At 50.1% G+C, this 25952-nt stretch overlaps 1 protein-coding gene across 6 annotated transcripts in view; it reads right to left on the bottom strand.

Annotated features, from left to right (window-relative positions):
- The window catches only part of Sh3pxd2a (SH3 and PX domains 2A), a 199454-nt gene that overhangs the window by 96768 nt on the left and 76734 nt on the right, over positions 1 to 25952 (bottom strand). For all 6 annotated transcript variants that reach the window (XM_050145425.1, XM_050145421.1, XM_050145395.1 and 3 more), the window contains 2 exons: positions 10513 to 10589; positions 3331 to 3422 (listed from right to left, as the gene is read on the bottom strand). In XM_050145425.1, coding sequence (XP_050001382.1) covers positions 3331 to 3422; positions 10513 to 10589 — 169 coding nt within the window. The remainder of the gene's footprint in view (positions 1 to 3330; positions 3423 to 10512; positions 10590 to 25952) is intronic.

Raw genomic sequence — 25952 nt, 5'->3', positions numbered from 1 at the left:
CAGGCATCTAAGGACATACATGCGTTTTAAGATGTGCCTCCCTGCTTCCTGGCTGTGTAGAGCTTTGGGTTCACCATTTGCTAGCCAGAATGAAAGACTCTTCCTCAGGTGGCCCAAGATGGAAATGACGTAATATTGTGTGGGGTACGCAGGGCGGGGTCAGTACGCAGGGCGGGGTCAGTACGCAGGGCGGGGTCAGTACGCAGGGCGAGGTCAGTACGATGGGCACTCTTTCTGCTGCTCTCATTTCTCATCAGGAGGCTCACACAAGAACATGCACACATGTGCACATGTACACATACACACACACACGCGCACACATACACACACTCTTTTTATATGCTAGCGTTCCAAGAACACATAGCTACAGGTGGAACATTAGTCAAATTCACTATGACAGCACTAGGTGGCAAGGCCTTAGGAAGTGAGGAACCTATATGGGTGGGATCAGTGTCTAGTAAGAGTCCAGAGAGGGGGCTGGAGACACGGTTCCGTGTGAGCAGTGGCCGTTCTTCCAGAGGACTCCGGTTCAATGCCCAGCACCCATATGGCAGCTCAGAACCATCTAAAACTCCAGATCCCCTGGGATCTGACATCTTCACACAGACAAATACGCAGGCAAAACAAAACAATGCACATAAAATAAAAATAAATAAAACAAGAAAAGAGAGAGGGAGAGCCCAGAGAGAGCTTGATATGGAATCAAAATGGCTGCCTATGAAGCAGGAAGTAGGCCCATCTTTGTCTACTGAACCGACTTGCCAGTCCAAGGCCCCACATCATACGGACCACCTAATACTGCTGTGATACAGCCTCCAGTACATGCGGGCCGGGGCGCTTGCAGTCTGCTAAAAAGTCGGGGAGCAGTCGGGGTGAGCAGGTGCTGGGAGTCAGAGAAGGAAGGCAAGGCTGTTCTCAAGGAAAAGGAGGTGGTACAAGGGGCTGGTTCTGTCAGGAGCTGAACGCCCCACAAAGGACCAAAGTGTGCATGGCCAGCAGGTCTGAGAGGAGAATACAGGGCCGAATGACCGGAGCTGGACGGCAACACGGAATAGGCTCGACCAGAGGGTGAGAGCTTGGGCTCTAAGTGACAGAAAGTCTGAACATGGGGGGTAGGGGGGAGGTCACATGATCTAATCACAGGGAGCTGAGGAGACTTGAGAGACCAAACAGGAGGCCGAGGATCCACAGAACAGATGGTAACGGGCTGGCCCCAGGGCAGTCACGAAGATGGCTAGACTCGGACCAAACGCGGAGACAGGATTTGCTGAGGGGTAGCTGGAGACTTGACGCAAAGACAGTACAAAGAAGACCTGGAGTCGAGGTGTAAGAGAGGGGCTTCTAAAAGAGCACTCTGTTCCCTGTCGTGCAGAGATGTGCACAGGCCAGCGTGCTCACAGTCAGACGGGGAACCACAGCCCCAGAGCCACCGTCCTGGGGTGGCTGCAGACGATGCCACACCAGGCCTGCTCTGTGCCAGGCCCATCAAAGGGGTCTCGAGGACAGAACTTTTTGTGCCAGACCACTGGTCTTAAAGAGCAGCAGCCAGCCACCAAAGTGGCCAGTGAGGGGATCAAAGCCTAAAGCTACTGCCTCCCCGCCTGTCCAAACCTTGTCTTCCCTATGGAATGGCAAAGACCGCCAGACCCCATAAAACAGAAGAGCCTCCCACAGCAGCGTGCTCGTGAGGGGTCAGAGAAACCAGGTTGTCTGCAAAATTCCAACACGATGCATAGGCTTTGATAATTTGATAACTCTCTTCAGAGTCGCCACAGTCAAAATATTCTGTTACCTGACCCGTATTTATGTTTGGGGGGGGGGGTGCATGAACAGTGGCCCAGAAAGGTAAGCAGCTCTCAGGGAGGGGAGGCACTCGGCTAACAAATCATCAGGCAGTCGGCCCAGGGTCATGTAAAGGCCTGGGTTCTTTCACAAGGCCTAAATGGGACACAGTCTCTCTTGGGGAGGGAGGAGGGGTCCAAAGGCAGTGTGGAGATGGATCAGGGCTGGGCGACCCCTCTGAACTCTCATCTGCCTACTTCTTGAGCTACAGGTCAATCCCGTACTGTTTCGAGGCGGAGGCAGCTAGGTCCTGTCTCCATGGTGACATAGAAGGCCTCGAGCTTTTCACCGTTCCTGCCGTGCTGTGCTCTGCGAGGCAGAACACGACTCGACTCACAGTCCATGCGGTCCCCAGGCTTTTGCAGCCATAGGGGGAGCATTTACTGCATGCTAGTGGCACTGACTGGGTTATCTCAGGGGGGTCCCTTTCCCCACCACCATGTACTCAGCATTAGATTGCTAGAGACCAGAAAACAGAATTCTAGAAGCTGCACAAATGATCAAAGCGCCTCAGGCGACAATGCCTGACTCCGGAGTGTGACCCAGAACAGTCATTACTCATTACCAAGACTGCTGTGTGGGAGCTGCCCCTCCTGGGAGGGAGCACTGGAGGTGGGCCCAAGGCTGGTCTATTGTACGGCATCAGCTCACGGAATGATGCGTGAAATGGGGCCCACTTATTTAGCAGACTGGCAAGAAGCAGGGGCTGGGATAAAGGTGGGGTTCACTGATTCCAACCATTAACACCCCCCTCTTTCCCTGATCGGGATGTTACATCATCCCAGAGCAATGCTCTCCCTATCATTATGGGGGGCAGCGTGGGGGAGAAAGGCCACCACCTGGGAACAAGCAATAGCAGGTTGGGACCCAGGGCCACGGTCATCCTAGAAAGTGAAGAAGAACAGGGTGGGGAGGACCCAGAAGACAGAAGATCCAGGATCACAGAGACCCCAGAAGGGAGGCCACCTGGAGAGGTAGACAGTGTGGGCTCATTTGAAACCTGGGGGTGCTGTTGTAGTCTGCTTCCCCATGCATGATATGCAGGGGAGTCTCTATCACCTGGGTAGAGCCCCTCCCCCCTTTCAGACAGGATCTCACTACGCGGGCCTGGTTAACCTTGAACTCACAAAAGATCCTGTCTGCCTCATAAAAATGTATGTGTGCATTTTGTGTGTGGCGTATGCAAAAATGTTCACTGCAGCAAAAAAAAAAAAAAAATAAGGACAATAAGTTCCCTGACTTTGAAAGTTAGATAAACTGAGCTCACATGTACGCCTGCGAAGACAGGTGGACCGCCGTAGGGAGCTCACCCACAGCAACCCTCTGCATCAGGAGGGCTGGAGTGACAGTCTCTGCTTCTTGGGTGAAACCTTCTTCGGTAGCAGTAGTAGTTCTCCCTCTACTAGGGTCCCACATCCTCAGCCTCCCCATTGGCCCGGCTTGGCCCACACTTCCCAATCATGCAGAAGCATGACAGTCACTACTCACTCTTTGGGGGGGTTGACATCCTCAGGCCGTGCCTCAAAGAACCGAAAGACCTCATCGCACTGTGAGATGTGGGGAGGCAGGCGGACAAGTGCCTGTGAGAGACGAGGACAGAGGTCATTAGAACTGAAATAAAAGAATCCATCAACCTATTCATCCAACAGGAAAACAAAAGCCAACAACAACTAAGATATGAATATGTAGAGCAGTGGTTCTCAACCTTCCTAATGGCGCCACCCTGCAATACAGTTCCTCACGCGTGGTGACCCTCAACACTAAAATTATTTTCATTGCTACTTCATAACTATAACTTTCTTACTTATGAATTATAATGTAAATATTTTTGGAGAAAGAGGTATGCAAAAAGGGTCGTGACCCAGAGGTTGAGAACTCCTGATCTAGGGTTAGGGAAGACTCAGGAGAATGGGGACTAGTGGGTAAGTAGTCCTGGGTTCTATCCTCAGCTTTTTATAAACTGGCGTCCGCCTGTAATTTCAACCTTTGGGAGGTAGAGGCAGGAGGAAGAGAACTTCAAGGTTACCCTTGGCTGTGTACTTTTCAGGTCAACCTAGAGTAATGAGACTTTGTCAAACAAAACAAAAAACAAACACTAGTGGGGAGTGGTGGTGGTACACACCTTTAGTCCCAGCCCTCAGGAGGCAGAGGCAGGAGAATCTCTGTGAGTTCGAGGCCAGCCTGGTCTACAAAGCTAGTTCCAGGACAGCCAGGACTACACAGAAAAACATTGTCTCAAAAACAAACAAACAAAATAAAACAAAACAAAAACAACAACAGACCAAAAACCAATGATCAAAACCACCAACAATCAACTGATGTCAAGGTGTGATGGTGCGTGTCTCTAATCCAACATTTAGGAAGCAGAGGCAGGAGGATCTCTGGAAGTCTGAGGCCTGCCAGGGTTACATAATGAGACTTAAATCCCATTATGCCAGGCGGGTGTGAGGACCTGAGTTCAAATCCCCAGAATCCCCATCAAGCTGGATTCTGCAATCCTAGTACGCCTATGTTGAGACAAGAGAGTCCCCAAAAGCTTATGGATCAGATAGCCTGGTGCATGCCACAGAAGAGAGTGTAAGGCAAGGATTGACACCTGAAATTACCTGACCTCTACACACATACTGTGACATGCATGAGCCCCCATTTACACACACAAACATGTACACACATACATATACACACAAATGCACATTACACACACACACACAAAGACCAAACAATAACAAACCTAATCTGATGACAATCAGTTAACTAACCAATCATCCAGCCGATAATTTAGTAACCATGTGTGGTGGTTTGAATGACAATGTCCCCATGGGTTTTGGCGTTTGACTACTCGGTCCCCAGTCAGTGGTATGGTTTGAGGAGGCTTAGGAGGTATGGCCTTGCTGGAGGAAGGGCATCACTGGGAGCCAGTTTTGAGCCTTCAAAGCCTGGGGACATTATCAGTTTGCTCTCGCTTCCTGCCTGTGGTTAAGGATGTGAGCGCACAGCTTGCTACTCCAGCCACCACGGCTCCTGCTCATGGCCACGATGGACTCTTATCCCTCTGGAACTGGAGGTCCCCAGTAAACCCTTCCTTCTATAGCTGCCTTGGTCATGGTGTTTTATCACAGCAATGGGAAAGTAATTAATACACCATGTAAACAATTAGCAAATTAAACAAGCAGTTAATCAGGCAAAAAAAAAAACAAGACAAACAAACAAAAACCCAATGAGCACTGAGTTCAGGTTTCTGATCGACAGGGCTGGTCATTCCTCCCCAGGCCTGAAGGAATCTCGTCCTACCCAGAGTGTATTGAGCTCCTAGCCTAACAAGGCAATGTTCACCCTCTGCAGCCCACAGGCAGGCCCAGATCCTTGCCCTCACAACAGAGGATTTACCTTACAACCCTCAGCACCCAAAGCGACACTGCCTGTGCCACTGTGTCATGTCATTAGTGACATCATCTGTCTGACCTGTGGTGGCTGGGGCAGTCTTTCTATAAGGTATGACCCAGGTGAGCTCAGAGGGTTGACCTCAGGCACTGGCCAAGACAATGGGTCTCACACCTTTGTGTCCAGGCAGGAGGGAGTCAGTGGAGGGTGTGCAGAGGGAGAGGGGAGTTGGGAATTTCTGCCCTTGGGCAGCCAAGACACCCTCTGCAGCAAGATTGCAGTTATGAAGTAGCAACAAAAGTAATTTTATGGTTGGGGGTCACCACAACATGAGGAACTGTGTTAAAGGGTCATGGCGTTAGGAAGGCTGAGAACCCCTGCACTAAGAGGAGGTGAAACACTCCATCTTGTGTGGAGCTTTGAACACAGGAAGCAAACAACTCTAAGACTTCAGGAAGTCCCTGCAACTGATCAGCTCCACTAGGCTCCTCCCTTCCCTAATCATATAAGTTGTAAGGACGGCGCTTCCTGGAAGAAGAGTGGACCAGCCAAGCTGCCTGAAAGAGGCTCAGAACTTCTAGCTTTTGTGAACAGTCACCATGCTGGGATGGGCTTTGGTGATGTCTTAAGTCATTTCTGCTCCTGTAAGCGACCCCTCACTCATGTTCCTGCAAGCAGCCCCACTAAAATTCATTGGTCCACAAACTTGGACATGGGTGCTATCCATATTTTGGTTTGTTATCAGTTCCCTTTCTGGGGTGAGTGGAATTTGTTCAAATCTCACAAAGGACAGTGTCACATGACACTGAGGCAGGAGGTTGCTTGGGAGTTTGAGACAGACATGGCCACACAGTGAGGCCCTGCATCAAATGGCGAAGAAATCAAAGGGCAGCCGTAGACAAAGCCTAGGTGTGGAAGGAAATGCACATGGTTCTGGCCATGATGTCACTGTTGGTGGGGACACTGAGTAGTGACCAGTTGTACCGCCTGACGGCAGAGCTGTGGAAAACACAGGGTGTTGGGAGCACTGGTATCAGTGGTATATCTTAGTTACCTTGGAAAGATCAGAGGGCTTCTCAGACCTAAGCTTGATTTCTTCTGTTGTTTGCAGGTTTGTTTGCTTTTGCTTTGGTTTTTTGAGACAGAGTTTCTTGGTGTAGCTTTGGCTGTTCTGGGATTTGCTAGGCAAACAACGTTAGCCTCAAACACAGAGAGCCACCTGACTCTGCTTCCTGAGTGCTAGGATTAAGGGCGTATGTCACCATGCAGGGCATACCTCAGTTTTCTACTTCAGCAGGATTAAAGGCCAGCCGTGGCCAGCCACATTTGTAAAGTCCTGCTTGAGAGGTGTCAGATGGAAACCCTGATCTATCTGCCAGCCCAACTCTGGGCTTCTCCCATCAGGGGGGAAGATGCTGTGGGCTTCCTCCTCTGGCTGATCCACAATCTGCTGCGGATGCCTCAGGCTCCACAGTTCAGAGTAGGCTGATCTGAGCCATAAGTCACAGCTGGAAGGCTTCCTCCTCCCTCTACTCCACCTCCCCAGCCCTGTTCATTTATTCAACTTAAAGCAATAAAAAGCTTGACTGTACTAAGCAGTTTAGAATGGTAAATGCCCTTTAAAGAGAAGAGAGGATATTGATTTGAAGAAGAGTGACCTCTAATTCAGGGCCATTCATTCATGGTTTACAATGAGGAAGAACATGTGACCCAGGCCAATCTGGACAAAACTCAGACCTGGCTTCAATGGGAGTCTTCCCGGAAGCTAAGGACCGGCAGTTCAGGACTCTGTTGTCATTTTAATATCGGAAAGCTTGGTTATTTACAATCACACAGAGGGTCTCATAGCTCACAATGCAGTTGAGGCTGACCTTAAACTCTTGGGTCTCCTGTCTCCACCTCCTAAGTGCTTGAGTTACAGGCATGCGCCACCATGCCAGGCCTGACTTAAAACAGTTGTGCTGCCAAGAATGAGTTGTTAATAAAATATTCGAACATAAAGTGTCTTGTTTACTTTTAATTTGACATTATGACCAAGAAAATTTATTAAAGAAAGCATTTAATTTGAGGTTCGCTGTTCTAGAGGGTGAGTCCGTGACCTTTGTGACTGGGAGAACGGCAGCAGACAGGCATGGTGCTGAAGCAAGACCTGAGAAAACCACCGTGAGGCAGAGAAAGAGAGCTATCTGAAAATGGTGTGGGTTTCTGAAACCTCAAAGCCCACCCTCCATGACACACCTCCTCCAACAAGGTCACACCTCCTAACCCTTCCCAAACAGTTCCACCTACTAGGGTCAAAGTATTCAAATATATGTGCCTATGGGGCGGGAGGAGACTTCTCATTTAAACCATGGCAGAAAGGGCCCAGGAGGAGCTCAGCATGGGGACAGCATTTCGTGAGTCACTCCACAGGGCTGCACATTCCCACTCCAGCCCTGTCAGGGGACCGAGGTTTTCATTCCCCTTTTGCAAGGTCACAGAGCTAGTGAGGCTCTCAGACTAGACTCGCGCTCATAAGTTTTGGATAAAACCTGCCATCCTTCCCTCCCTACAATTCTTTTTTTCAGGATGGCCTGAAAAAAATACATATTATATTTATTCCATCTTCCTGCCTCTGTCTCCTGAGCATGAGAATTATAGGTGTCACCATGCCCAGCCTCCTTGGGATTGTGTGCGCATGTGTGCATACATGTGTGCTTCCGTGTGCATGTGCAGGGATGAGAGAAGGACATCAAGGTGGGCGTACTATTCTGTCATTCTTTGTCTTACTCCCTTGAGTCAGAGTTTCTCACTGAATCTAGAACTCACTATTTTTCTTTTCCTAGCCAGCCAGCCCCATGGATTTTCTTTCTTTCTTTTTCTTTTCTTTTCTGTTAGTTTTTCAAAAAAGGGTTTGTGTAGCCCTGGCAGCTGTCCTGGAACTCACTTTGTAGACCAGACTGGCCTTGAACTCACAAAGATCCTCTGCCTCTGCCTCTGGAGGGCTGGGATGAAAGACTTGTATCACTACTGCCTGGCTCCCGTGCATTTTTCGGTCTCTGCTCTCCTCAGTATTGCGGTTACAGGTGCATGGAGCCACATCTGGCTTTGTGCATGGATGCTAGGGATCTAAACTCAAGTTCTCATGCTTGTACCCACTGAGCCATCACCCCACGTCCCCCTTGGGATTGTTCAATTTCCAGCACCTACATGGCAGCTCACAAACATCTGTTCCAGAGGACTCAACGCCCTCTTCTGGCCTCCATGGGCACTGCATGCACATGGTGCACAGACACTCCAATCACACAAAATGAAATAAAAACAAATTTGAAATACTTTCAATATTCTCTCTTCCTCCCCTCCTTTCTGTGTGTTGTACATGTACCATGGCACATGTGTGGAGGTCGGAGAACAACATGCAGAAGTTGGTTCTCTCCTTCTACCACAGTGGTGTTGAATTACCCACTCCGTGGCACGTGTCTCTACTTGCCAGCTCCTCCCCTGGAATTCCCGAGTCACATCCACAGCAGGTAGCACTGAGCTATCGGTTTATTTGTTTTTTACTTCTTAGAGATTCTGGGCATCAGACCCAGGGCTTGGGGCATACTCTACCATTTACACTGTTTCTTTAACTGTTTTTGTTGTTGTTGTTGTTGTTTTGAGACATGATCTTGTTATGTGTTCCAGTCTGGTCTTCAACTCACTATTTCCCTGCCTGTCTACTAAGATTATAAGCATGCACCTCCATGCCCAGATTAAAAAGGAATTTCTATTTCTACTAAAGTCAGTGGTATCAAGAATAACAGTAAAATATCTAATGCTTTTTGTTTATTTTTATTGTTTATTTTTGTACTTTATATTTTTATGTATTTATATGTTTGTTTGTTTTCTGAAACAGGCTTTCTCTGTGTAGCCCTAGATGTCCTGTCCTGGAACTCTCTTTGTAGACCAGGCTGGCCTGGAACTCACAGAGATCCACCTGCCTCTGTGTCCCAAGTGCTGGAATTAAAGGTGTGTGTCACCACTGCCCTGCATATATTATTTTTTACTACTACTAGGTATCAAACATACTAGGCAAGTGCTTTATCTACTAAGATACTCCTAGCCCTTTACTTGTTTTTAATACTTTTTTTTTTAAAGAAAGGATTTATTGTATGTGTTTGGGTGTTTTGCCTACATATATATGTGTGTACTACATGCATGCAGTGTCTGTGGCGACCAGAAGAGGGTGCTGGATCTTCTGTACTTCTGGAAGTACAGAAGGTAGTGAGCTGCCATGTGGGCTCTTGGAACCAAACCCAGGTCCTCTGCAAGAGCAATGGAGGCTCTTAACTGCTGAGATGTCTCTCTAGTGCACTTTTAAATACATTTAATTTTCTTTTACTTATTTACTTGATACAAGTGTCTGTGCTCTGTGACAGTAACAGAAGACGCCCGCTGAACGCTTCCTCTGAACCACATTCCACACACACCTAATGCACTCCAGGTCACTCTGCCTCCACGATGGAGGGACCGCCCTCTTTCCTATGGGAGAGACTAGTTACGGATGTGAACTAAGTTCATACAGCTAGACAGGGCTTTGAGCACAATCTGTCTGGACGTCTGGGTACCAACAACACTAATGAGTATCTTCCGGGAGGTCCTAGACTATAATCAGTATAAAAGACAGGATTTGAGGCCTTGAGTTCAGAATTAGCACCATGACCCCCAAACAAAACAAACAAAAACATAAGCAGAAAGACAAACAGGCTCTGCTTTATGACATATGTTGGTTCTGCCTGGTCTTTGACATTGGCTATTTAGATGTTGTGCACACACACACACACACACACACACACACAGAGAGAGAGAGAGAGAGAGAGAGAGAGAGAGAGAGAGAGAGCAACCAGAGAACATATTGACATCTATTAAAACTTGTACGAATAAACAAATGTGTATTCCAGATGTCACTGTGCTCAGAACTGATTCAAGCCATACTCAAAAGAAGAGTAAAGAAATAATCCTCCTACCGCCAGCAAATACCACGCTCCAGTCCCTCCGGCACTTAACTCCTAAGCTGGTAGAAGGGGTTTGACCAAGTATTTTATAAACATGGATGCCTTCCAAAAGGGGCAGAGCCCTAGTTGTGATTCCTAGGCCGACTGCTGCAGACAGTGGTCCAGCCTCAGGAGTGATCCCTTCCAAACGACAGTCACCCACACCTCTCACACCCAGCCAGGAAACACTAGGCCACAAGTGGGTTTTGTACAGACATCTTCCTCCAAGGTGGACGAGGCCTGAGGCCAGACCCTTCCCTGACCCCAGCCTTACCCTGCAGTATTCATCGATGGGCTTCAGCCTCTTCACCGCCACGTCCCTGATGTGGCTTCTCCGGAAGAGGATCTTGCCTGGAAAAGAAAGAATCTAGTGAGCACAGCGGTTCTGACTGAGGTTGCTGTAAAGATCCTCTCATCCCCTCACCTCTTGGATTTCCAACTGGCACCCACCTACACCACCTCAGTCAACAAAGCAATAGAGAAGCTCTCACCTCTGTTGGGGGGCAGGAGGCGCCCAAGGCTGAGGCCCCATGGCCTCTCCCTGGAGGCTGCCATCTTGGGCATCTATGAACAACCTGGTCACCTCACCTTGTCTGGGTCTGTGGCGGGATCAATGCCCAATGTTAGGGCGTGGCTTTCTAGTGACCTCACACATAAATCTGAGAAGAGGCCCAACCCATGTGCTATGTTTTGTCTTCTGGCTCCGCCTTAAAAGATCAGCATTCCTTCCTGCTAGCCCGGCAAGGGTTCCTATTCTTAGCTTAGGTGGGTGGCTATTTCCAGGGTGAGACAAGCAGCTAGAAACTACGGCTGTTCCAGTTGGACAGTCCCCTGGCCTCTCTGAACACAAACCCTTCAGTCATTCAGGCTGGGACATCCCACAACAGGTATGGGCGAGATTGACAGGAAGTCCCGGTCCCTCAGGTCTTGCTCAGTCATGATGAACAATTCGGTGTGTTCAGTCATAACAAATGCACGCTGATCACGAGGACGTCAACACACGGCTCTTTTCTGGCCTAGTAAATGCAGCTGGTTCTCCCCCACGGTCCCTATGCTGGGAACTGAACCCAGGACCTCACATACACTAGGTAAATGCTCCATTACTGAGCTGCCCCCCCCCCCACAGACTGTCTGATGCTCATGGCCTTACACATGGACACTTCTGGTCCCAGTGAGGGTCAGTGTGTGGGGTCAGTGTCCATCCCCTTTTCAGAAGGCCTTGCTTGAATATGACATGAGCTAGGAATTATCTTTCTCATTTTAGAATATCCACAATGCATGACCCATTCCTAGGGCACCTGGCTCACCCTTCTGCCCGTGATAGTATAGGTGACAAGACACACCAAGGAACCCGCGGGGCCAGTAGATGACAAGGGCACCTAGAGCTGTGACACCTTTCTGCTGACCCCATCTGCCCCACTGTCCTTTGGAGAAGGCCTCCTTCATGTTAGGCCTTAATGCCAAAAAGGCTAACCACACCCCCTGGCAAGAAGTTAGTTAGCACGTGACACAGGCTAATCAACCAGAGACACGGTGATTGGCTGAAGCATGGGCGGGACCCAGTATGAGCCAATGAGGTTCAGCCTTGAGCTTTCTCTTTAACACAGTGGCTCATTTGGCTAGATGAGAGCCTGGCGCCCCCAGTGGCCAACTTTATTATCGCTTGAGAAGAAAAAACCGGAAGAAGGAAAACAGCCTGGCCCGGTATGAGCTCAACAAATGCTTCTGGAGTGACAAACAGCCATGAGACCACCGGTGAGGGTGATTCACAGTGCTTCCAGAGAGACCTGGGTAGCCGACCTCCCTCCCTCCTATCCCCGAAGCTGCACCCCAGGGCACCCACTGTGCCACTTCTGGCTAAGAGGCCTCCTTCAGGTAGAGTCCAGCTGTTTCCCCAAGCAGCCTCTGGCAGGGAAAAGGGAATGTAGGGGTCCTTGGGACCTGCTAGAAGAGGCTGCAGAGGCCTCTGACCTCCCTGTCACCACAGTGCAGGTCACAGTGCATTGGTGGGGCAGGACCGCCAGAACACTGAGCCTGTGTGGCCGGCTTCTCGTTCACACAGCCCTTCCATGCTGGGAGTCTTGCTCCACATCTGGTGGGGCCCAGCTCACCCCCCACCTGCTCCCAGGACCTACCTAGCATGTGCAGTAGGTGCTCCAGTAAGAACCTCCTGGGCACGCTCACTCCCCATCTCTGCCTGAGCATCTGCCCCAAAGCTTCCCTTCCCCCATGCTCTCAAGTCAAATGTCTGGGCACTTGCAGACAAGAACTCCACCATGGGGTTCCCTTGCCAAGAAGCCAAAAAGGTGACTTATTAAGAAAGAGTGACACTTCCTCATAGGGGAAAATGTCCTCCATGTCCCTGCCTTTTGGCTTCTTATCCCTTTTGGTTGCCTGTCACAGATGTATGTGTGTGTGTGGCTGGCAGATGTTGTGCACAGCAGCCTTTGCCATTAAGCTGACGCTTGGTGCAGGGAGACTGCTCTCGGGACTGAAAAAAAGATGGGTGTCCCAGGGCTGGAGTTTGGGGCTCCCCACTGGAGCTAGCTGCTTGTAAGACCAACCAGACTCTATGACACCAGCAGTCTAGAGGTGCCAGCAGAACCCTGAAGGCCCATGAGAAATAGAAGAAGCTGGGGCAGCCTGGAGAGGCATCACCCTCCGCAAGTGGCACTCCTACCCTTCCCATCCTGTGAGAGGACAGAGAGAGGGAAGGAGGGAGATGTGGGGGGTCATCTGGCTTCCCTTGCCAGCCCTCATCCTAACTGCACCCCTGAAGAAGCCTTGTCCTGCAGGGCTGTAGACAGAACTAGAGTGGAAGATGCATTTCAGGCCTCCAGGAAGTGCGGAGGCTCGCAGAAGGATGAGGTGAGGGGAAGGAAGACCCCACCTGGGGAAAGCACTTCTGGCTCCAGAAGCGAGGCCACCCGGCCATGGGTGAGGGCTCATGTCCCCTCACCAGCCCAGGGGTCAGCTACTCTGAGGCAGAACAGTTTGCAGTTAGCTCCTCTGAACCCCAGCAGGGTGGGTCTCTTGAGCAATGCCTCTTTTTTAGACTTGGGGCTTTGGCGCAGTCAGCCCACAGGGATGAGGGAGGGGAGGCCTGGAAGAGATTCAATGGTTTTGACTTTTCCATGAGGAATCCAAACCACACTGGGAAAGCCAAACCCGGGACCATATTAAAGGCAAAGAGGAAAAGGAGGGGGAGGAAAATCCCCATTAAGGAAGCCGAGACCGCAGGGCATTAAAGGCTGCTTGTAAAAGTCCTGCCGCCCCTTTATGGCAGCCTTGGCTGCTGCCACTCTTCAAAGCTAGGGGAAGGTGCCCCAGAAATGTGATAAGCGTCATAGGGTAGATTACACTCCGACCTGAAACAGACCCAACCCAGCAAGACTTAACTCGCTCCTGGAAGTCAGTAAGAAGCTGGAGGCACTGAGCACCCAGCACTGTCTGGGAACTGAGTGTGTGTGATGGGGGCTGCACTGAGGAGGTGGGGCCTCAAACAAGAGTCCTGGGTCCCCGGCAGCTATGTGACCTCCGTGCTGGGACCTCTGCACTCTCCACTGGAACCTAAGCTCTACAGACTCTTGAGATGGAGCCTTAGTGGTGTTGGGGACCCAAAGGAGGCAAAGGGGGATTAATGAGCAGTAACAGCAGCTGCAGGGTTGCTGGGCTTACTTGACCAATCCTTGCAACAACCTTGAAGCAAGTATTTATTTAAGATTTAAAACATTTAAAAATTATGTGTACGCAAGGGTCTATGTGCTGCACACTCATACACATGCACACGCACACACACGCACACGAGTCTGACATTGCACATGCACACAGGCAGAGGTCAGGTGAGATCAAGGGACAACCCTCAGAAGCTGGAGTCAGGCTTAGCGACAAGCACCTTTTCCACTGAGCCATCTCAACCACCCTGGTCTCCTCTTGAGACCCTTCACTTACTCACACAGCCAAGACCCTTTCCAAATGAGGGCTGTATCTACAGGGTCCAGGGCTCAGGACTTGAACACATATCGGGGGGGGGGTCAGAGTGGACCCACTCTAGGGAGTTACAGGAGAGAAGCTCTCAAATGTTGGGGTACAGGTTTGTGTCCCTACAGCCAGTTTCTTGACGGCTGAGCCTCAAACTGGGGCTTTGCATACGCTAGATGAGTACTCTGTCCAGCTCCTTGGCTTCTACACTCAGGGGTACAGCAGACTTGTAAAAGCCAATCGTTTCACCATGGACTGGGTGCGATGGTGCATGCCTGCGGCCCCAGCATTGGACACCAGAGTCCCAGACCAGTCGGGGTGACAGAGTAAAAATCCCTGTTTCAAAACAAAATAAACTCTTAATTTTGCTGTTACCATAGTTCACATAGCTAGAGGAAGGGCTGTGGCATCGTGTGTGTGTGTGTGTGTGTGTGTGTGTATGATGATTTTAGCACCCAGAGCCAGGGTTAAGGGAAAAAAAGTTTTAAAATTTAGAATCACCATTGGGTGGTGGGGCACACCTCAAATCCCATCCCAGGAGGCTGGCAGATCTTGGAGTTCAAGGCCAGCCTGGTGTACAGAGCGAGTTCCAGGACAGCCAAGGCTACACAGAGAAGCCCTGTCTTGACACACCACCCCACCCCACCCCACAAAAACCAACTTAGGACCACCAAGCTGGAGATCAGCTATGATACCACTACACTCTGGACACAGTATGCTTTCTGTACGTAAGCCTTCTCGCCCACCCAGGGGGACGAACCACTGCCTGGAAAATGGACTCGAAGCAGCGTAGGGACATAGCGCTGTCAAACTAGGCGAGGCTGAGTCACTTTCGGGGACTAGATGAATCCTACAGAGCCAACCTTTGAGTCTGTCTCCTTCCTTCCCTTCACCGCTTGCTCCCTCTTCCCCTTTATGTTTTTGAGCTGGTCTGTCCTCAAACCCCTGGGCTCTTCCCCTCTCAGCCTCCCCAGTAGCAGCTGGGTCCGCACTGCTCTGTCCACGCGTGTTTCCAATTCCTAGCATCCGGAACAATCTTATGTTGTTGTGGTTGTTGCTGCTGAGACAGGGTCTCACTCTGTAGCCCAGATTAGAACTCACTATGTAGCCTAGGCTAGCCTGATCTTGATGGTAATCCTTGAAATCTTGTCTTAGCCTCACAGGTCCTAGATTACAAGTCTGTGCCCAGCTTCAGAATAATACTATTCTATTTCAAATTTCCTACATTTATTCATTGTGCATGCACGTGTGTGTGTGTGGGGGGACAACTTGCAGGAGTCAATTCATATTTATTCACTGTGTGTGTGTGTGTGTGCATGTGTGTGCACATGTGTGTGTAAACCAGAGTACAACTTGAGGATGTCAGCTCACTCCCAGAGGGCACCACTTCTCCGACTGGCCTCCCTCCTAGGATTCCTGCAGAAGGGTACGAGCACAACCCTCACAGATGTGTGCTTAGGGCTCAACACAAGGCCTTGCATAGAGCAGGCAAATAATTGGCTTGCACTAAATGCTGCAATCACTGTACTAGTGGGTGTGTCCATACAGTCTTGGTCTGGGCATCTCTCTCATTTATACACACTGTGTATGTACACACACACTCTCTCCTCACATATTGGGGCTGCCACCTCTGAGGCAAGGGCCAGACTCATCCTCCAGGACCCAGACAGAGTGGGGCCAGAGAGCCTGGTTAATTGACAGGCTGGTACTGAGGCCAAGTGTCCCTGTTCAACTCTTCCTGGGCTGGGGTGTGGTGGGTGTGGTGGGCAGTGGCTCTGCCTCCCAGTGGGAGCTGGGGATAAAGGGCCCCATTCAGTTTGGTTGCCTCAACTCCACCCCTGTGGGGAGCTGTCCTCAGGAGGGGGGTGGAGGGACGCTGGCCAAGGCTTGCTGGCTGCCTCTCCTTGATGCATGGCCCACAGTGTGGGGGGTAGCTGGGCCAGGAACCAGGCTGCAAAGGCACTGAGGGCCACAACAGAAAGGCACAGCCTTTTGGGGCAGCGGATGGCAACCCTTGCCCAGCAGTGACCTGAAAGGCCTTTGTTCACTACTGAACTGCTGGGCACTGGGAGGTTCTGTGTGAGCTCCCTTATGCAAGGAAACCTCAGGACCACAGCGAGGCCTGGCCAGTCAGAGGGGAGTTCGCTTGGCTCTTCTGAGATGGGGCATCCGCCCAAAAGGCTGCTTCTCTGAGGTCCGACTCAGAGGGCAGAACTGAGCCCTGATAGCCAATTGTTCACAACCTCCAAACCCATGGATTCCACCCCATTCTGCAAGGGTGTGAAGGTGCGGAGAAGACAGGCCAGGGGCGTGGACGGGGCTAGGTGCTGTGGACCAGGCTTTCCACTGACTGTTATTTGAGCATCACAGCAAACTACAACTTAGGTAGAGGGACTGAGTTATTTCCATTTGACAGGTGGGTAACTGAGGTTCTAAAAATGAGGGGCCTGCCGCAGGTGACATCCTAGCAATGGTGGGGTCGGGATTTGTAGTCTGCCTGCTCATCTGTGGACTGAGGGACCTGTGTTTTTAGTTCTTTTATCGTGTCTCTTCCTGAACCCGATGCTGCGTGTCTGCTTGGATGGCCATTGCACTGGAGGCTGGGATGTGACAGTGTCCAACTCAGCCCCTACCTTCAGAGAAGACGCGCACACTTGAGACTAGCCTCAGTGGGGTCATATGGGAGGGAGCTAGGAGAAGAAGTAGGAAGAATGTCCCAGCCACAGACAGGAACCCATCAGCACCCCAGTGATGAGAGGGACCAGACCCATCTGAGAAGCTGAGAGAAATCCAAGGTGGCTGCAGAGTGGGGTACATTTATGTTGAGGATGGGGGCGCTAGGGTAACCCCCAAATTGTGGGTCATGGATAGGGTAAGAAGAAGCGGAATGGGTAGCAGCTTGATCACAGGGGCCACACAGGGCAAAGTGATGTCACTGAAGTACACTTCAGAGACACCCGAATACCTGGGTTTGGAGACTAAGGATCACTTCTTTGTTTACTACACTGCAGACAGAACTTGGGACCACACACACATGCTAAAAAGGCACTGTGCTGAGCCACTGTCTCAACACATTAAAGATATTTGTTTTTAGGTAGGTCTTGCTCCAAGTTGGCCTCTATCCTCCTGCCTCTGTATTCTGAGCTCTGAGATTACAATCATGAACATCATGCCTGCAGAATCAGTTTTTATCTAAGAAGACAAAAGTACGTTCTGAGTTCTTTTTCTCATCTGAAGCTTGAGGTCAGGGCCTGAGGGAATAGGCCCAGTCCTGTCGTTAGCTGGCTGACACTGCATGAGCTCAATCTATGGTCCTGCCACTGTCCACGGGGCCCCAAGGTTCATGAGGATAAAAACTAAGAGATCAAGCCAGTGGGTGGTGGAGCACGCCTTTAATCCCAGCACTTGGGAGGCAGAGGCAGGCGGATCTCTATGAGTTTGAGGCCAGTCTGGTCTACAGAGTGAGTTCCAGGACAGCCAGAGGCTGTCTCAATAAAAAAAAAAAAACCCATAAACAAAACCTCCAAGAGACCTCAGTAGCCATCCTACATAATCCCTCACATTCTTAGGTCAAAGCTGAGCTCAGAGAAGTTCGTGGCTTGCCCAGCCTCACAAAGCCAGCGAGAGACCTGGCTCTCACTGTACTTAGAGGCTACACTGCCCGGGCACTCCAGCGTGGCCATCTTTCCTATGTCAAAATCCTATCCCGATCCTCACCCAGCATCCAATGGCGCTACTTCAGAGAACCAAGGGACCCATCCAACACAGGCCATCGACCCTAGGTTCCCACCCACTTCATTCACAGCATGAAATAAGGCACAGCTCTTGCTCTCTACAAACCCAAGTTTCTAAAAACCTCATGACCAAAGCTGAAGAGACTAAAGCTCAGAGCGAGCTTCTGGGTGTCCTTAAGTCACACAGCCAGCTTGACCAGACGATTGGCAAATCCGGGTCCAGGCAGTGGGGCTCAACTGTATGTGCCTGCTCACATGGCTGACGGGTGCCAGGGCAGAAGACGAGGAGGATGTCCTAGATCAGTGAGAGAGAGCGTCACCAGGCCCCACTTGCACGCTGGAAGCACCCAGCAGACAGTGCCCTGACCGATAACCCACACTCACAACCAGGCCTGCGTGGTTTGTGGTCGCCTGCTGTTTGGCCGGCATTCATGGCTCCAGATATTTGGGGGGCACGATTACTTATACACTACATTTCGATTTCTATTTTCAGTCGATTCTTGCTAGCCTCAGCTGCTTTCTCCCAAAAGACACAGGGGAATGGAAGAGAAGAACTCTTTGTCAGAAGTAAGTCAGGGGCAAAGGTTAAGGTCAGAGCCTTGGCTGTGTGTGCCGTCTTTCAGTAGGAGCCTTCTGCAGGAAAACACTCAGGACAAGGGGGCTTTCTGCACCTTTCAAAGGAAATGGGAGTAATTGGGGACAGGGATGAGGGAGGCACAAAGCTGGCCTTATGCGGAGGCAGCCACATTCTGCCAGGATGGTCAGATTCGAGGCGAGGCTAGAAGACCCCAGTTTCCCTGAAATGTTCTTCCTTTTGCCTACGATTCCATCACTAGGCACTTTCTCCTTTGGTCTCCATGGCTTTTAGAGGAAAGTCAACTACAAGTCCAATCCTTGTATTTCACAGAAACGGGAACCCAGGCTGGGCCTGCCTTATGTCATCTGGATGAATGGGAATCACAAAGCACAGGAGACCATGCTGGTATTAATACAGAAACAACAGGCCCACAGCCTTTCTGTTTGAGGTCTAGGAACGAACAAGTAAAACCAAGAATTGAATATTTCCCAAGCTTCTGTTTGGTGCCACAAATGGAAATTTGGGGGGTTTGCCATTGGGTAGAAAAACAATGGTCATCCCACAATAAATCTCTGTTTAGGCGCAGCATTTGTGGTGTTATTACATAGTTCCTTTACAGACACAGATTTCCAAATCAACCTATGGGAAGTTAAGTATTTCCTGTGGGGCACAATACCTGCAATTTGAGAATCTGCCACTAGGTGGCCAATAAAAGTAGGTTAGGTTGAGTGACCCTCAACAAAACTGCAATCTAGACAAAACCTTTACTGTAGGTAGTAAAGCAGCCTAGGTTTGAAGCCAGCTCTGCCTCTCACTAGGGAGTGGTCATGGGAAGTCATATGCCCTTCCTAGCCTGTGAGTCTTTATCTACAGATTTATGGTCATTAAATTGGATAATATGATTGGCTGAACCTCTCTGTACATCATCTAGGGAAAATACACACTTACTGGATCCTTTGACATTAATTTTCTCTTATTTAAAATTGCTTGTTTTTTTTTTAATTTACAGGCCCCATCTATAGTTTCTCAGAAGGATCTACAACTTTTTCCATACAGTCAATTCAAATAAAACAAAACAAAAACAACAGTCACATGTTTTGGACAGCAGCTTCCCTCCATCTTGCAGAATGTACCTGTCCAATAGGCAAGAATGTCCCACTACCCACTAGGTCCACTGAAGCCATACTCATACAAGTATTAACCTTGCAAATTTAGCTTTCAGAGCAGAAGTACAAGGCCAGTTGTGTGGGTCAGGCCACCACACTGACAGCTACTCCCTGGTCCCAGATATCTTCCGGGGCTTCTTCATTTTGTTGCTCTGTTTGCATGTAGTATTACTACCTATTTGTTTATTTGTTTATTTGAGGCAGAGTCTTGTGGTTACAAGTATGCACTATCATGTTCATAATACAGCAAAAGAGATTCCTTTAAAATTTCAGCCTATTCTTCTGTCTGTTACTGCCCAAGACCCCCACAGCAGCCTCCTCTCCCTTTCAGCAGTGCCTGAGCGAACGAACGCTTAGGTCTGAGTCACTCTCGCGTCATGCTGCTGATGGCTCAGCGGGTGAATACACTTGCCTGAAGGTCAGATCATCCAAGTTCTATCCTTGGGATCCACACGGTGGGAAGACACGACCCCTTCAAGCTGTTCTCTGACTTCCGCATGTCCCCTACTGAGGGCCTGGGGACTTGGGGACTGGTCTCACTCCCCTCTTCAGGGGGGTGCGGAAGCCAAGGTCTTATGAAGATGGGAAATGATGCTGAGCCTGATCTGTAATCTTCCTGCCTCGACCTCTCATGTGCTAGGATTACAGATGTGCACTACAACATCTGGCTAGTAGGAGAAACTTCTAAAACAATCTACAATTTCTTTTAAAATGTCAGCAATATTCCTGGCTCTACACTTCCCCGTCTTGGATGGGAGGAAGAGAGTTCTGACTCACCGCTGATGGAAGAGTGTGGCGGGACCTCAGCATCCTCCTCCTTAGGCTAGTGATGAGGAACAGGTGACCATGCTGTTACTCATGACCCCACCCCACTGGATATAGATCCCATAAGCAGGTAGGCATCTCTGGGATGTGTGAGGACACCAGGCCAAGACATAGTCCTCGTCAAGTTCCCATCTGAGGCTCTGACCCCTGCCCTATGTACCTCTGTTTTGACTCAGGGATCAATTTGCCTTTGCTGGCTCAGTAGTTTATACTACATGAATGGACTGATAGCTAGACACCACAGTGCGTTAAAGATAAAGCAGGAGGCCCATCAAGGGGCTCTGCTGGCCTTGAACCAGTGTCTCTCATTCCTTCCTGAGCTCCTGGTAAGATCCAGTCCTGATTCAGCAGGTGGGGCGGAGACCACGTTTCTAACGAGCTCCTATATGATGCCCCAGTTGCTGACCACATTCTGAGCAGCAAATCCTCAAATACCTAAGAATCCTGACTCCGGAAGAAGATTCTAGAAGGCTGTGTTCACACAGTCAGAGAGCAGGCTCACCACACTCACCATGACATTGTGGGTGTTCACCATGCCTCACTGATGACTTCCCACTGACGCTGAGCTACACTGATGGTGCAGAGATGCCAAGGGGAGCTGACCCACAGTCACAAAGCTAGAAGGAAGCTGAGCTGAGATTTGAACCCAAGTGTGTTGACTTTCAGCCCCCCCCCCCCCATGCTGAAAGACCACACAATGCTTGCCTATTTCTGTGCATCCTCCCCAACAAAGTGATCTTTTTCATCAGACCAGCAGTGTGGAGTAGGAGCCCAGGTGTCAGGGCAGATCTGAACCCAAAGTCTGCTTGTTTCTTTGAGGCCCTTACAGGTTCTGTTATGGATAATGGTTAGAGAAAAAGCTAAACAAAGGAGATTAGACTCAGAGTTCTTGTTCTGAAAAGAAAGGGGAAATGCTGTGGGATAATGTTCTTGTACACTGTAAAGATTTGTCACTCATATTAGTTTAATAAAACGTTGAATGGTCAGTAGCCAGGCAAAAGTATAGGGGGGGGGCAACCAGACTAAGAGAATTCTGGGAAGAGGAAAAGTAGAGGGTCAGTCAACAACCAGATGCAGAGGAAGCAAGATAAGAATGCCTCACTGAGAAAAGGTACCAAGTCATGTGGCTAAACATAAATAAGAATTATGGGTCATTTTAAGATGTAAGAACTAATTAGTAATAAGCCTGAACAATATGCCAAACAGGCATAATTAATATAAGCTTCTGTGTGTTTACTTGGGACTGAATGGGCTGTGGGACTGGGTGGGACAGAAACTTCCATCTACAAAGTTCTTTCTCACTAAGGTGAAACCTGGTTCTTTATGCTTTGGCCCAGTGAAAAACGCTATGACCTCTTTTTTCTTTGGTGGAGACAAGCTAGGTGTAACAGCCTGGCCCAGCCCTCTCCCGGACTCCTCCCCTGTCTTCTGGAGGCAAAATTAGGTGAGCAGACTCCATCTTTAGGTCATGCAGCCTGACAGCCTAAGGCTTTTCGGTGGATGTCAGAGCTGGGATCTGTGGAGAAGGAGAGCTGTAAACTCGCTGGTGAGCGTTTCCACATCTGATGACCGTACTGCTTGATGTCAGGCAGCAGAGACTGAATGATGCATCAGTTTATAAGGTAGGATGGGCCTCGAAGAGCCAGCTCAAACCCTGTCAGAAGGGAGCAAAGGCAGGGGCTATGTCTTTGGACTGGGTCTAGTCAAGGTGACTCAGGCTAGCTTCAAACTTGCTACATAGCTGAAGATGAACTTAAGGTTCAATCTTCTTGCCTCTCTCTCCTGAGTGCTGGAACCACAGGCATGGACCACCGTGCCCAGTGTATGCAGCGTAGCCGATCAAACCCAGGGCTCTGGGCCTGCTAGGAGAGCGCTCTCAGCTGAGCAGCATCTCACAAAGCATCTCCTGAATGTTCCAAAGGCAGTGACCTCCTGAGGGAGACGGGAGGAAGACATCTTCTCTCCCTTTATGGTGAACACAGGGTAGGCCTGAGAATGGGACCACTGTAAGATGCTGGTCAGGGCTGACTCTGACAGACAGGTCAATGACATCATCATTCTTGACCCCCGATATCCCCACTTGCAGCCCATAGCCCCTTCACTGATCCTCCCCTAATAGATACCCGAGAACTGTCTTCTTCCTTCATTTCGACCAAGCCCTCAATCTTTGCCTGCCTTGGTCACCTCCAGTCTTCCCACCTCTTGTATAGCAGGATATGCCAGACTGAAGGATCCTTTCAAGACAGAAATCTGTCCTGTCAGCCCAGAACATCTCACCGTGTGGGGATAAGTCTCCAGCCCTTAGTATGACCTCTGAGAACCTGTTCTTCCCAACCCAGTGAAGGTCACCAACCATCTTCCCCACCCTGCACTCCGTGTGACCCAATATGGCAGGCTCATATCAGCGCACGTCTGCCCTCGTGGGCCCCACGAAGCCTAGTCTCCTCCTCCTGCTTTAGTTTCCCTCTTGCCTCTTCACCACTACGAAACCTGGGCTGAGTGACGGACCCATCTGGCACTCGGATGTGAATTTGCTGACACGGCCGCATCCAGGGACACTGCTATCTCTAAGCACAGAGTGAAAAGATTTGACCTGGTAAAAGGACGCAGGGATTACGGAAGGAAAGTCTTTATTTCCAAGGTGAAGGGCATGTGTGGGGAAGGTCATGAGTGTTACCGAGGCCTGAAGTCACATCCCTCACTTTTGGTGATGTTGTCAACAAGCAAGGGGACCACTGAGAGCTCTGGTTAACTTCAATATTGTGTTACGGACACGGGTGGAGCCTGGACTGGAACCCAGGGCTGTTTCCAGAAGGTCAAATGACCCAGGCTGCCTGAGGCTGCAGATTTAACCAAAGGTTTCTGGAGAAGGGGCATCAGAGATACTCCAGACTATGGACTTGGTGAGGGTGCTTAGGAGGTCAACTCCTTTCTGAAGAGATCTCTAAGCTAGGGAGAAAAGAAAGAAAATTCTGACAAAGTGGTTAGTTTTTCCTGGCTCTTAAATGGGGAGCTATGGTAGAGAGGGCTTGGGGCCTGACCCACATTCACTTACAGGAGCAGAGAGGGGCCCTGGGAGACTACCACCGCAGAGAGACATGGGGGTTCTGGGGCTGGAAGCCGCTAGGGCTAGTGACATTGACAACTCACACTCTTCAGGGGTGACCTTCTTGGTCCCGTCTCCTATCTTCCCAGCTCTCTCTGAGGTCAGCTGGCCTGACCCCTTCTCCACTGGTTCATGCTACTATGCACCCGGAATCCTTAGCCCCTCAGGTCACCGTTCTCGCTGTTCTCATAGCCTATGATCCCTGGACCCTGATCTTCCCGTGCCTGGCCTAGTCCAGATGTCACCTCTGCAGAGGCCCTCCTTGGCCAGCAAACCTCAGACATCTTGGGCCTCCTCACTTTTCCTTTCTGGTTCCTGTCACTATTGGAAATTGTTCCTTTGTCTGCCCCCATCCCCCACTGAAAGATAAGCTTCCTGTCAACAGCGGCCTGGCCTCTTGTTCTCAGCTGTATTATCGGTGCCCACGGCTGGTCCCGGCACACAGTGTGGCTTGATAAATACCTGTGGCAGGAAAGGAATGAGTGAGCACAGCTCTTCCATGCAGCGTTCAGAGCAGTATGCTCACAGCAGGCCCTGGGAGCCGCTGGTCCCAGATTACAGAGTAGGAGCTATGATTACAAGGGGAGACCCAGCATTCCCAGAAGGATGGAGGTGAGCGGTACAGGCCTGTAATTTTGTTGATTTTTTTTTTATACCCCAGTAGTCCCAGAAGACACTGTCTGTCATAGCAACATCAGAGAGGTTTGTCTTTTTGACATCTGAGGTTACCATTGGGGTCCAGAAACTTCCCACGCCCTCACCCTCAGGGACTGTGGCCCCTGCCAGAGCTCAGTCATCACTTGCCCCAGTTCCCAGATTCTTTGGGGAAAGGCTTCTTAGCCTGGTGCCTGGTGGCAACAGAGAGGAACACCTATGGCTGAGCAAGAGGACAGCTCTCCCTGAGCGAGCTAAAAAACCATCCCTTCCCCCTGCTTCCTCTGGTGTTGAACAAACACCGGATCTTCTGCAGAGGGCTCCGTGGTCAGGGAGAGGAAAGCCTTGTGTCTCTAGTTCACCAGGCTCCACACTGCCTCTTCATTAAGGGACTGATATGTCAACGGTCACCCAGACAAAAGAAGTAAGCAGTCTGCTGTCTAGAACTACAGTCCTGTGAGGGGCGAGGTCAGCAGGCTGTCTCCAGGCTGGCGGCCCCTGCCTTGAATATGGACATGGGGTCACTCTGTGGTCCAAGTCATTCCATAGCTCATACCTCATCCGCCTGGGGATACAAAGGGCTATGGGTAGGGTCACTCAGTTATTAGCACCGCGGGCTTTGTGGAAGCCCAGAGAGGTAAACTGAGGCCACCACCGGAGCACAGAGAGCCCTTACGTGGAAGGCGAGGTAACACAGCCTTTTCTGCCCCACTGTCTGGCTTCTGAGGTCCCCGGGCCCCTGTCACAGTAGTTTGCTTTTTACATCAGCAGCTATATAAACTCTGCTCTGCAATGACCATTTCCTCCCGAGGAGGCTCCTTGGGCCAGCAACTCAGGATACACAGGAAACGGACTCCAATCCCAGGATGGGCGACAGGAGATGGATTTTCCACAATAGTCTTTTAAAACAAGGCAGAAGGCTCCGTATAAACAGTAGGCTGCACCAAGGGGCTGCAGACGCAATCACGATCAGTCCAGTACCGAGAGCACTCTGCCCGCCCCTCCAATAAGGCTCCAGAAACACTTGGGAGACCACTGCCCCTAGCACTTTGATATTGCCACAGGTGAGGCCTCCCAAACAGGCAGCTAGGCTTCTTTGTTTTGGGTTATCTTCCCAAAAGTAACAGCCTGGGTGCATCTCTCTGTGGTAAAGAAGCAGGTTGGCCTCCTACCTGTAATAAGAGAAGAGGACTCCCTAAAGTCTGGGCTCCCTTCCTGTATTGCATCCACTGCACATGCAGATGATGTTCTCCACCCAGCATGTCGCCTCGAGGGAACTTAGCGGGAATGAGAACAGATGGAGGCATGCCACTGCTCACGCCGGTTACGGGGCTGTAATAAAGTCTAATATCTCTGGCTCAAGAGTTATATTTTGTATGGTGAGCCATGAATCATTAAGCTAACTTAACTGGCTCACAAGTACGGTGGAGTCAGATACCATGCACATGGATTTTTTTTTTGTTTGTTTGGGTTTTGTGTGTGTGTGTGTGTGTATTTGGTTTTGGATTTTTTTTTTTTGAAAGCATGTCACATGTTGCCCAGCCTGGTCTTGATCTCACTTCATAGCCCAGGTTGGTCTTGAACTCTTGATCGATCCTCTTGCTTCCATCCTGCAAGTGCTAGGGCAGGCTTGTGACACCACACCTTGATCCATTCAGAGTCTTGACAAAG

Source organism: Alexandromys fortis, unplaced genomic scaffold (assembly GCF_014885135.2).
Source record: "Alexandromys fortis isolate MF-2015 unplaced genomic scaffold, M_Fortis_MF-2015_v1.1 scaffold_16, whole genome shotgun sequence".
Lineage (NCBI taxonomy): Eukaryota > Metazoa > Chordata > Mammalia > Rodentia > Cricetidae > Alexandromys > Alexandromys fortis.
The sequence above is the reverse complement of the archived record's forward strand: the minus strand, read 5'-3'. Positions and strand labels throughout refer to the sequence as shown.